We start from the raw sequence: 12,451 nt of genomic DNA on the forward strand, positions 1-12,451 counted from the left end.
AAGCACAGGATTATTGTCGTGAACTCCTAAGATGGGGCTGCAAAATGGGGTGCCATCAAGGTGCAAGCATGGCAAGGAAGCACTGAGCTGGCTGCCCTGAGCCCTTGTGGTGGGGAATGTGATGTTTGAACATACCAAAGACTGTGAAAGAGACTCTCTTATTTTGTTTTAGGCTGCCTATTTACACACACTGCCTTTTCAACCTTTGAGACACAGCAATATCCTGATATACCAAGATAAATCGGGAATATTGTTATTGGCAAGGAGAAATGTAACTTTCAGTTTGTGAACAAAAACTTGTAAACCTTCTGTGTTATTTTTCTATATAATGAATATTTTAGTAACTATTCCCTGGTGACATGCTACAGAGCATGTACTAAAATATCAAGAACTAACTATCTCAAGCCATTGCAATTCATTGCTTTCATTTTCAGGACACCTAAGACAATAGGAGTATAAATTTACAAAAATAAAACTGCACTGAGATGGTTTAATTCCATAAATGATCAGTGTCAGAAAATAGCAAGTAGGGAAAAATGAATTCTGAATTTAAAATGGCTGCCACAGCCAACATGGCCTGAGTTGGTGATGACTCGCTATCTGAAGATCTTTGTTAGGTCATGCCCTAAGGTTATGGCAAATTTCATGCTTTTATCAAAAACCCACCATTTTTTTAGAAATCTGATTGGCTTTTGGGCCCCAATTCAGCAAGGCACTTAAGCCCAGGCCTGTGAAGGAGCTGGCCCATTGGAATCCATGCCTGGGGATGTTAGTAAATGGGAAAGGGTTCAAACAGAAGCTGCAAGGAACAGACTGAAGCACTCGGTTTGTTTAATTTACCCAAGAGAAGCTTAAGAGGTGACTTGATGATGGTCTATAGTGAGTTTCTGAAAGTCAAAAGCTCTTGAATCTAGGAGACAAAGGCAGAGCGAGCTCCAGGGGCTTGAAGCTGAAGCTAGACAATTTCAGACCAGACACACGGTGCACTTTTCTTAACAGAAGGATAATTAAACATTGGAACAACTTACCCACCCCCTCTCCCTAAGCTTCAGTGCCCGAGCTCCAGCCCAGCCACAACTTCAAAGCACCGTCTCTACAGCTATTTTCAGAGCGCTAGTATGAGCCTCACTAGCCCAAGTCTGTTGACCCAGACCAGGAGGCTTACTCCAAAATGCTGTGTCGATGGACCCATATGGACAATAGGGTCTGAGGCTGAAAGAAGGGCGATAGTAACCAGAGGCGGCTCTAGCAATTGCGCCGCCCCAAGCACGGCGGCACGCCACGGGGGCGCTCTGCTGGTCGCCGGTCCCACGGCTCCGGTGGACCTCCTGCAGACGTGCCCGTGGAGGGTCCACTGGTCCCGTGGCTCCGGTGGAGCATCCGCAGACACGCCTGCAGGAGGTCCACCAGAGCCGCAGGACCAGAGGACCCTCCACAGGCACGCCTGCGGGAAGTCCACCGAAGCCGCCTGCCGCCATCCCGGCGACCGGCAGAGCGCCCCCCGCGGCGTGCCGCCCCAAGCATGCGCTTGGCGTGCTGGGGCCTGGAGCCGGCCCTGATAGTAACTGCCATTAGGCTGTGCACTTGCTTAACTCAGCTCATGGTGGTTCTGCATTTTCTAAATGAGTTTGACACCATTTCTTTCAAGGGATGAGGAGGGTCAAGTGGGTTCCCAAGGGAGGAGTTTTAAGGAGACACTTGGAGGAAGACAGTGAGAGGAAAATGTACCGTCCCAATATTCTAACTACAGTTTCTTGACACAGCTCCAGCAGAGAGCTCGAGCATGACACCTGTCATGGACATAAGCCATTTTCAGTCCTCTGTGAGGGCTTTCCTTGTTTGGGTTTGATTTAGCAAAATGATAGCTTACAACTGCTGGAAAATTCTGTATTGAATACAATGTAGAAAATGTTATGGCTACAGGTGCCACTTGGGGCCTGCAACTCTCTCATATGAGTAGTTTCATTTCACGTTTTACTTGCATGCATAAAGGATGCAGGATCGGGCCCTTTCAGGCTGATTAGGCCTCAACTGGAGTATTGTGTCCGGTTCTGGGTGTCACATTTCAGGAAGGAGGTGGACAAATTGGAGAGAGTCCAGAGAAGAGCAGCTAAAATGATTACAGGTCTAGAAAACATGACCTCTGCGGGAAGATTGAAAAAATTGGGTTTGTTTATTCTGGAAATGAGAAGACTGAGAGGGGACATGATAACCATTTTCAAGTACATAAAAGGTTGTTACAAGGAGGAGGGAGAAGAATTGTTGCTCTTAGCCTCTGAGGCCAGGACAAGAAGCAATGGGCTTAAATTGCAGCAAGGGAGGCTTAGGTTTGACATTAGGGGGTTGAACTAGATGACCTCCTGAGGTCCCTTCCAACCCTGAGATTCTGTGATTCTATGATTAGGAAAAATTTCCTGACTGTCAGGGTGGTTAAGCACTGGAATAAATTGCCTAGGGAGGTTGTGGAATCTCCGTCTTTGGAGATTTTTAAGAGCAGGTTAAATAAACACCTGTTGGGGATGGTCTAAATAATTCTTAGTCCTGCCATGAGTGCAGGGGACTGGACTAAATGACCTCTTGAGGTCACTTCCAGTCCTATGAGTCTATGATGGTTGGTGATTTATCTATCTAACCTTCATGCGTCATTAGGGCAGGTTTTTTAAGACCTTATAGCCCAAAGTCTCTACTGTGGCTGAGATCCATGTAGCACTGGGGATCTGTTAGGGGGTCCTGATAAGGCACCGGATGTTATGAGCTGATGAGCACAGACCCCATCACAAAGCCTCCCTCTTTGGATAGCACCTCACTGGAGTTACCACCACTTAACATGTTCTGTTCTGGTCCTGAATCTGTGATAGTGACTGGGGACAGATATCTAAAGTGTTGCATCTCCATTGCAGTCAATACTGATACAAGCTAGGGATCTGGCTCTGTCTGTAGAAGATCAGTTTCCCTGCAAGCTTTGGAAAGCTCTGATACGGGGTTGGGGTGTCATACAATCACACCCCTTATGACACCCCAATCCCATATCAATCACACCCTGAATGGCACCCAAGCATAACAGCCACTGGTCTGGTGACATGCGAATCCTTGGGAAGGACCCTGGCTGGCCAAGCCAGGCCTAAGCACTATGCAGGGGAAGGGATCACGTTTCCTGGGACCAAGTCATCAACATGGTCACTGAGCCAAGTGGTTTTATCCAGCCTGGAGAAGGGGCCCAGACTACTGGGCCAGAGAGTGTTAACACTTTGCTTACATGTACTGCTGCTTGTAGTTTTTGCCGACGTCAGGGGATCGAATCTTCTGCACTAACATTCGGATCACATTCAGGAATATGAGGAAGTTCATCTTGCAAAAGGAAGAGAAAGTTTGTCTCAGCCTCGAATAGAACTGACCACCCAATGACATTCCTGAACCCACAGGCCGGACTCCTCCATCTCCCTGCAGGCATCCCAGCCTCACAGGCATGCTCCCAGCCATGCTGCCCATCCCTTCTCATGCCACTCGCCTGGCAACCCACATGTTTACAAAGTAAGACATGGCACACTCACAAAGATGGCAAAGAGAATGGGAGCCTTGATCACCCACCAGTACAGACTGGCATAGTCATCCCAACACCTAGGAGAGAGCAGGGAAAGTGCAGAAGCATTACCAACTCATTGTGCTTTTGTGTGATCTTAGAGCTAACACTGACACTCATGTGGGTCTGGATGCCTTGGGGTCCTGCTAACAAGCTACAGAGCCTTTCAGCTGTCAGTCACCAGCCCGAATCCAGTCCAGCTCAGCAACAGTTAGCAGCTGTTCCCAACTAATGGCTGTTTGGTGGCCCCTGTATGAGTTTGACAACTCACAGCCTTATCCATCATGCTGCAAAGTCGCCACCACATTTTGCCCATCTGTAAGTTCTTCAGGGCAGGGGCTGTCTGTGTCTGTGTGCGCGCATGTGAGATCTGTGTTGGGTCCTACAGCGAGCCCTCCCACAGTGGGAGCCACAATTGCCTTGCACACTATCCATTTGCGAGTTGGTGGTGGTGTAACTGTCACACACACGGGAGGGGATGGGGGAATTCAAAACTCAGACAATCTCATGATTTGCGGGGGTGGGAGGGAGAAGAGAGGGCTCTACTCATTATGACACTGTCGACACTTGGGAAGGTCCCTCCTAGCCTGGCCCAGGACAACTAGGAACATTAGAGAGGCAAGAAAAATTAAACACGGTGAGCGGTCACAAAGTGGTAGAGAGGGAAGAGCGGGGCCTGAAATGAGTGGGGGAAGGGTCAGGGAGATGGGCATGGCCACCACTGGCACTGGGCTGGGAGGCGGGCGTGGCCATCTAGCTAAACTTCTGGGAGAGTCATGTCATTTTCACATTGCCCATTTTTTCACCACAAAAGAAGAGGTTTGGGTGTGAAAAGGCAGCCCAGCCCACTGGGAAAGCGACATGGGGCCAGTCCATTATCACTACTGCTTAAGGTTTGTCTACGCAGGGAAACTGTCTGGCATTGCTATAGCAGAATAGCTATTAGTCCTTCTCAGGCTCCCTTCTTCTCAAAAGTCACTAGTGGATCCCCACAACCACCCCGCGATGTAGGCCAGGGCCAGGGTCTTCTTTTCAGGGAAGCCCCTTGACACTGCGCTGGCACTTAAATTCATTCTCATGTGGCCAGCATGGCATAAAGGGGCCTGAGACTACATGAGAACCCAGCCCTGCAAGTTTAAATGAGTGCCTATGTTCTAACCACAAAGCTCTGCAACTCTTCGAGGCTGGGACGCCGTCCCTAGTGTGTATGCTTGTACAGTGCCCATCGTGAGGGGCCCTGATCCTGACTGGGGCCTGTGGCCACCACCAGAACAGAAAATAGAGAATAATAAAGCGTTGTCCCTCTCTCCTCCCCTCCTTCGTTCTGCCAGTCAGTTTGGGCAGCCCCAGGATCCACCGTCACTCTGGGGTGGCAGGAGCCCACGGTGAAATGCTGGCCCCATTGAAGTCTGTTAAAGCTGTCATTGACTTCAGTGGTGTGTCTACACTGCACCTGGCAGCAAGCCTCCCAGCCCGGGCCCACTGCTTCACATTAGTGCTCTAAAAACAGCTGTCTAGATGCTGCGGCTCAGGCTCCAAAGCCTTGGGGGGGGGAGGGGGGGGTGTCAGAGCCCAAGCTCCAGCCTGAGCCATGTCCAAGCAAGACCTACACAGCTATTTTTAGAGCTCTTGGACTAGCCCCAGATCTCAGACCTGGGCTGGGAGGTTGCCCAGCGAGACCAGGATCTCACGTGCAGGATTTAGAAGCCTTGGCATGGTCTCTGAAATGCTGGATCAGGCTGGGGGGTCTTGGGGGACATTCTCTTTGACAACGGAAATCAGTTTTTAGCTGTCAGAGCAGGAAACCCCCCAGATTAGCTGTTGGAGCAGCACCCCCCACCCCTGGGGTGTGTAATGGCTGCTCTCTAGACCTGGAGGCTCCATGTCGCTCATCTGGCTCCAGTCATGCCCCACGGGGCGTGAACTTATTGGGGATGCACAGGTTTTAGTGACACCCCTAGATAAAGGGGCTGGGGGATGGGCAGTTCTTACCCATGGTTGTCGTATTGTAGCCGGGCGAAGATCCACAAGCTCACAATGAGCATAGGGACACCTGCAAGGAAAGAGGCCAATTGTTCTCCCACAGGATGGCAGAGTCCTACCGTGACTGAGGAAGGAGCTTCCATGCCCCCCCAGCATGGATAACAGATCCTGGCAAATCCACAGCACTTCCATCTCCTGCCCCTCCCTGCCCACCGCAGACCTGGTGTCAGGGAAGTTCATGCTCAAGGGATGCCTCCCACTCTGCTCAAAGCTTGAGCCTCTTGGTGTGGAGTGTGAGACATGGTGTGGCATTCGTGGGTGGGACAATGTGGAATCATAGAATATCAGGGTTGGAAGGGACCTCAGGAGGTCATCTAGTCCAACCCTCTGCTCAAAGCAGGACCAAACCCAACTAAATCATCCCAGCCAGGGCTTTGTAAAGCCTGACCTTAAAAATCTCTAAGGCAGGCATTCCAGTGCTTCACCACCCTCCTAGTGAATTTTTTTTTCCTACTATCCAACCTAAACCTCCCCCACTGCAACTTGAGACCATTATTCCTTGTTCTGTCATCTGCTACCACTGAGAACAGTCTAGATCCATCCTCTTTGGAACCCCCTTTCAGGTAGTTGAAAACAGTTATCAAATCCCACCCCTTTCTCTTCTGCAGACTAAACAATCCCAGTTCCCTCAGCCTCTCCTCATAAGTCATGTGCTGCAGGAGGTACACTCTTCCTGCTGATGGCTGTGCCGACCGCTGGAGAGCTGGCAGAAGAGGTTCACTATGCCAGGCAGCCGCCACCCAATCAAAAAAAAGGCAGCAATACATGAAAGGACTCAGACATGACAGTATGGTCCAGTGGTTAGAGCAGGAAGCTGGGACTAGGGGTTGTCCCACTGACTTGTCATGGGACTCATTGCTGAACCACTTTGTGCCTGTCCTTCCACCTGATCCAGTATGAGGCACACAGCTCCTGGCTCTGATCCCAGCAGCTGCATCTTCTCCTGCTAGCAGCTGCATGTTCCTCTGTCCATGATGGTGAACATGGATCCATCTCTCTATCCCCATACACTTGCCTGCCCTTATACTCCCATCCATCTACTCTGATCTTCCTTTGTGAAGCATGTTGAGATCTTCAGATGGTTGGTGGCTGAAAAATCTGCAATATTTTCAACTGTCCTGTCCCCCACTATGACCCTGCCCTATACACAGGCCCTTGATGTACTACATCCCCTCCAGCAGAACCTGGATCCTTTGTTATGCTGGGTCAGAAGTAGGACTTGAAGTTTTTAGAACAAAAGGTTTTTTTCATTGAAAAACCAGTGTTTTACTGAATTCTCTGTGATAGTCTGTCACCATTAGCTACACTGTCTAGTCTGTATGACAATTTTAGTGATTTCTTTGTCTACGCTTTTTTCAAAATCATCATGGACATTTTTCATTTACCATTCTTTAACAAACGAAATATTTCAATAACAATTTCTATCAAAATGTCAATACAAAAAATCTCATGGAACAACAAAAGGTGGGCCCATTTTAGACTCCCTGCAGCAAAACCAACTTCGGCATTTCAAATATTTTTGTGAAACTGTTCCCCCCACCCCATTTTTCCCACCAGCTCCAGCCAGTAGGTTGGCCCACACCCAGCCCACCCTGTGAAAATAACAGTCAGCCTAAAGAAAGGTGGGCTCTCTCCAGAAGGACTGACTCTGCAGAGAACTCATACACTATGGCAGCATCCAGGGGCCCCAGTTGCTAGATGGTTTACAAACATCTTTGCCCCAAAGATCCAGGGTGAAATCCTGGCTCAGTTGAAACCAGTGACAGAACACCAGTTGTTCTATGTTAGATAATTACATGTCACCCCCCCCCCATTAACAAAGTCTTTATACGTACACCTCACAAGTCCCCTCTGAGGCAGGGCTATTATCCTTATATGCAGGTGAGGAACTAAGACCCAGAGAGACCACACAATGCAGAGACAGAGCCCTCTGGAGTCTTAGACTAGCCCCTGGCCCATCCCTTGCTCTGCTTCCTTCAGTGGAGCCAGTCTAACAAGGCATGTGACAAAAATTCAGTGGTGGGGGCCACCTTTGGTAGAGAAACAGGCAAACAGGTTTTTTTGGCTTATGGAGAATTAAAAAAAAGTCATGGAAAAAATTTCAAGTTGAACCAAAAATTACTCAAATTCATAAGATGTTTCGGCATTGCCAAATCTGCATTTTTTTTCTCCCCACTGAAGAAAAGTTTTGTACAAAAAGGTTTCAGCTCTGCTTTGGTCTACAATTGTCAGCTAATGGGCTGCTCTGGGAAGATTCCGAGAACCTTTGGCCCTTCTTTGACGGTCCTCGCTATGGACATCCCAGGTTTAGTGCATTTCACCAGCATTCGCTTTACTCACCCCAGCCGATGAGGGTGTACCACCAGAAATACCTCTTGTCAGAGATGAAGGTGAACAGCAGCAGTGTTTGCAGGTACATCCCCTCTACGAGGAGCCAGTAGAAGTTGGCCAGCACGGAGTACTGGAAGAAGGCAATGGCCACTTTGCAGTTCACCTAGCGAGGGAGAAAGGAAAAGGTTCATATGGGCTCTTCTCTGAGCCTGTTCACCAGCAGGTTGATGCAAGAGCACCAGGCCAGCCCCGGAAGGAGCCAACCCCATCTGCTGAGCACCCTCTTACCGTTGACATGGTACAGTGATTGATGGATTCATCCGCGAAGAGCACGGAGTCTTTGATGAACACGGCAGCTCCCCGCATTATGAAGGAGGAGAAGAAGTTGATGTGGATGGAATTCCTGGTGCAGTGAAGCTTCCTACAGAAAGAAGAGGATCCCAGTGGTTTGGAGCGGGCTCTGCATTCTTTGTGGCAAACAGATACATGGTCGGTGGTGGGCTTGCCATGGCCTTCAACCTAAAGGTGCAATTCAGCACAGCCCACGGGAGCTTGTGGAGCTGCCCCAGGGATGAATTTGACATGAAATGTGATTGAGATGGATACAAAACCGAGGGCCATTACTTCATAGAATTTAAGGCCAGAAGGGACCATTAGATCATTCAGTGCGACCTCCTGCATAGCAGAGGCCATTACATGTCACCTCGCTCCCCATGTACTGAGCCCAATGACATTAGCTAAAGCATTCCAGTCCTCACAACATTGAGCAGTTGTGCGGCGCCAGCAGAGACCTGGGAATGGACTAGGTGAGATATATCTGATGATCCCCACAGTCAATCCATGCCCCAGGCTGCAGAGGAAGGTGCCCTTCCCCCTCTCTCCCCCAATATCCCTCCATTCTGCTCTGGGGAAAATTCCTCCTGACCCCAGATCTAGCAGCTCAATTTGCCCCGATCATGCGAGCATGACCCAGCCAGGCAAAGGATTTTCTGAACCATCTCAGAGCACTGGCCCACGCCGTCTGGTGTCCTGTTGCCAGCCGTGGCCAACCCTTGATTCTTCAGAGGAAGGCCAAAAAAAACCCAGACACCTGTGGCCCATTGTGCATGGGATGGGGAGTGTAAGCCTGTGGGACTCGCCCCTGCAGCACCTCCTGCTGGTCATATCAGGGAATTAGCTCCAGCGTCCTGGAGTGCCCCCTGCAGGCTGGTGATCCACCTTACTGCTGGCCCCTGCATCCCTCTCGGACCCGGTGCCCTGTTATCTGGGGTGCTGCCCCCTGGCAGTAACCTCTAAGTCTTAGGCCCTCCCCTCCCCAGGGAACCCCCACCCATTATCCCCACCTCGCCTCAGTATACGGCTACTGCCAGTCATCATCTAGCCCCGCACCCTGGGGCAGGCTGCAGTATCAGCCACTCATCACTGGCAAGGAGGGTTTGGACCTGCTGCCTTTGCCTACCCCTGGGCTGCCCTCTGCAACCACCAGTACTTATTAGCCCAATGCTAGGCAGCAGCCTGGGGCTTTCCAGGCTGGAGCTCCCCAGCTCCTCTGCCTTTCTCCAGCCCTGCTCCACTCAGGCACCCTGTCTCTAGCTCCCTGCAGCCAGGCCCTTCTCCCTCCACAGGCAGAGAGAGACTGTTTGCTTGAGCTCCTGGCTCAGGCCTTTATAGGGCCACCTGGGCCCTAACTGGTGCGTGGCCCCAGCTGAGCCTGCTTCCCACTCAGCCTGGGCTGTTCTCCCAGCCCTCCAGCCCTCTCCCAGGGCTGGTTTTAACCCTGTCAGAGCTGGAGCAGGTATCCACCCTGCTACAGGGAGGGAGGAATCCTTCCTGATCCCTGCAAGTTCCCAGTCGTCACCTGCAGACCTTGTCTAAGCAAGTGCATCTCTACTGACTGCAAAAGGTGCCACCCCACTTACTGCAGGGTGGAATTGGATCCAGCAAGAGCAAAGGAGATGGTTGTTATTGCTGATCCCAGGGCCTCCTTCTAGTACTCCCCTTTGCGCAATAGGACGTCCACTTTGCCATTCTTGGTTTCCAGTTGATACACAGTGGCGAAATCAAAATGGGAAAAGAATAGTGCCCAACGGGACTGTCTTTGATTCAGGGCTTTGGTCTTGTATAAATAGTCAAGGTTCTTGTGGTATGCGTATAACTATATTGGATACTGCCCCCCTCCTCCATCCCCCTTGAGGTAGCGGCATCATTCCTCAAAGCTGAACTTGATTGTGAGTAGTTCTTTGTTGAGAATCTTGTATTTTTTTCCAGGAGGACAGCTTCAGAGAGTAATAGGCAAATAGATGCAGTAGGTGTTGGGGCCTATGGCTCCAGGAAAGTGCTGCCTCAAAAGCCACATTCGATGCATCAGCTTCTACTACAAATGAGCAGGGTGGCTCTACATGTACCACTGTGGGACCCTCAATGAAAGCAGCTTTGAATCACTAGAAAGAGAGCTGAGCCTCAGATATCCAGGTGAACTTGGCAGGCATTCAGAAGAGGGCCATCAGGGGTGGTATGTGCCTCAAGAAGTCTGAGATAAAGCACTGATAAAAGGTTGTGAAGCCTGTAAATCATCGTACCTCTGACACTCCATGGGGGCACGCAGGCATGGATAACCTCTCTTTTTGGGATCTATTGGATGCCCTTCTAGGATGTACCTAGAAACACCAGGGATGTCTAGTCAAATGAGTAGGTCTCAGGTTTGGTGCACAGGCCATGTTGCTGGAGCTTCTCTGGTATGGCCCAGATATGCTGGTCAGTCTGTTTTAGTCCTCTGAGAAGATGAGACTATCATCCCCGTAGGCTACCACTAGGCTCTTGGTCTAGAATATCCTTGAATATGTTGTTAATGAAGTGCTGAAAAGTAGCTGGGGCATTAGTGAGGCCAAATGGCATGACTGAATATTCAAAGTGTCCATGGCGTGTTTGGAAGGTGGTCTTCCACTTGTCTCTTGCTCGGATGTGTACTAAATTGTAGGCCCCTCAAAGATTCTGCTTGGTGAACACCTGAGCAGATCATACGTGGTCCAGCAGTTCCAAGATTAGTGGCAGAGGTTACCAGTCTCAAATCATCACTTGGTTTAGCGCTTGGTAGTCTACTCGTAGACCTTAAGGTCAGAAGGGACAATCATGATCATGTAGTCTGAGCTCCTGCACTTTGCAGGCCAGAGAACCTCATCCACCCACTCCTGTAATAGACCTCTAACCTCTGGATGAGATACCAAAGTCCTCAAATCATGGTTTAAAGACTTCAAGTTACAGTGAATTCACCATTTATACTAGTTTAAACCTGCAAGTGACCCATGCTCCATTTAGTGGAGGAAGGCGATAAACCCTCAGGCTCTCTGCCAATCCAACCCAGGGGAAAATTCCTTCCTGACCCCAAATATGGCGATCAGTTAGACCTCGAGCATCTGGGCAAGCCCCAGCAGCCAGATACCTGGGAAAGAACAGTATCTCTGACAGGAGATGTTCAGTGACAGCTGAATCCCTTAGCTAGGTTCTCCTGGATATACCAACAGAGGACTATGAATTCCAGCTCTGACATCACATAGATCCAGCCATATGGAACTTTGGCTGTGGGCTGCAAGTCTATTGGACAGTTGCAGTCTCAATATGGGAACTGTGCATCTGCATTTCTTTTTTCAAAGATGTTGGCATAATCTTGATATTTTTTAGGAACATGGAGGGTCATTCCTGAGGAGCATATACTCTGGCTGATGACTGTGGTATGGGGTCCAGACAATGCTTGGGTTGCTGTTGTCTGGCAATGAGACCCAGGGTCCCGGGATTTGTGGTCCACAGTGCAGAGGCAGACCTGCCTGCAGCATGCAGAAGAGAAGATAACCTTTTGCTCTCAGACGGATGCATGGATTGGTTATGCCAGCCAGGTTATGCCAAAGTTCAAAGGGGAATGAGGGCAATGGATTATACTAAACTGCAATACTTCTTGGTTCCCCTGTATCACAGCCTCTGTTCACAGTGACATGGTCTCCTGAGTCACTGGTCCTGAGGACAGGAGGGTCCCATCTATTGTCACCACAAAACCAGGTGAGGTTTCTGTTGGGACAAGAATTCACAGAGCCCAGGCCATCTCTGCATTCATGAAGCTGTCAATGATGGCCCACTGTGGGAGAATTCTCTGGGCCTTGCCTGGGATATACAGCTGAACCAGCTGCTAGTGGTGTGGTGAGTCTTAGTGACCCAGGACAGGTCCCAGACAGAGTTTGGGAGGCATTCCAAGGGGTAGCTCTGAGGTTTTGCGCAGGTCTAGCCCACCTACAGGGCCTGGGCTCATTTGTTCCTGACCCCTGCTGAGTAAGGGTTCTTAAGGGACATAAAGCAAGTGTGAGGCACCCTTACCATAGTAACAGAATAGATTGTTGAGGCAGAAGAACCATGATGATGTGACAGTCAGCCACCTTCAGGTCAGGTCCACTTGCATAGCCTCAGGATTCTCGTCTGGAGGTGTTGGAGTGGGACCGCGCTTCTCCTCTC

At 50.0% G+C, this 12,451-nt stretch overlaps 1 protein-coding gene across 1 annotated transcript in view; it reads right to left on the reverse strand.

Moving 5' to 3' along the window:
- LOC120384950 (vasoactive intestinal polypeptide receptor 1-like) overlaps window positions 1-12,451 on the reverse strand; it is a 65,605-nt gene that overhangs the window by 14,967 nt on the left and 38,187 nt on the right. Inside the window, 5 exon segments of the mRNA XM_039504051.1 lie at window positions 3,257-3,348; window positions 3,552-3,618; window positions 5,573-5,633; window positions 7,964-8,117; window positions 8,243-8,375. Of these exon segments, the coding sequence (XP_039359985.1) occupies window positions 3,257-3,348; window positions 3,552-3,618; window positions 5,573-5,633; window positions 7,964-8,117; window positions 8,243-8,375 (507 nt within the window).

Source organism: Mauremys reevesii, linkage group 17 (genome assembly GCF_016161935.1).
Source record: "Mauremys reevesii isolate NIE-2019 linkage group 17, ASM1616193v1, whole genome shotgun sequence".
NCBI classification, from domain to species: Eukaryota; Metazoa; Chordata; order Testudines; family Geoemydidae; genus Mauremys; species Mauremys reevesii.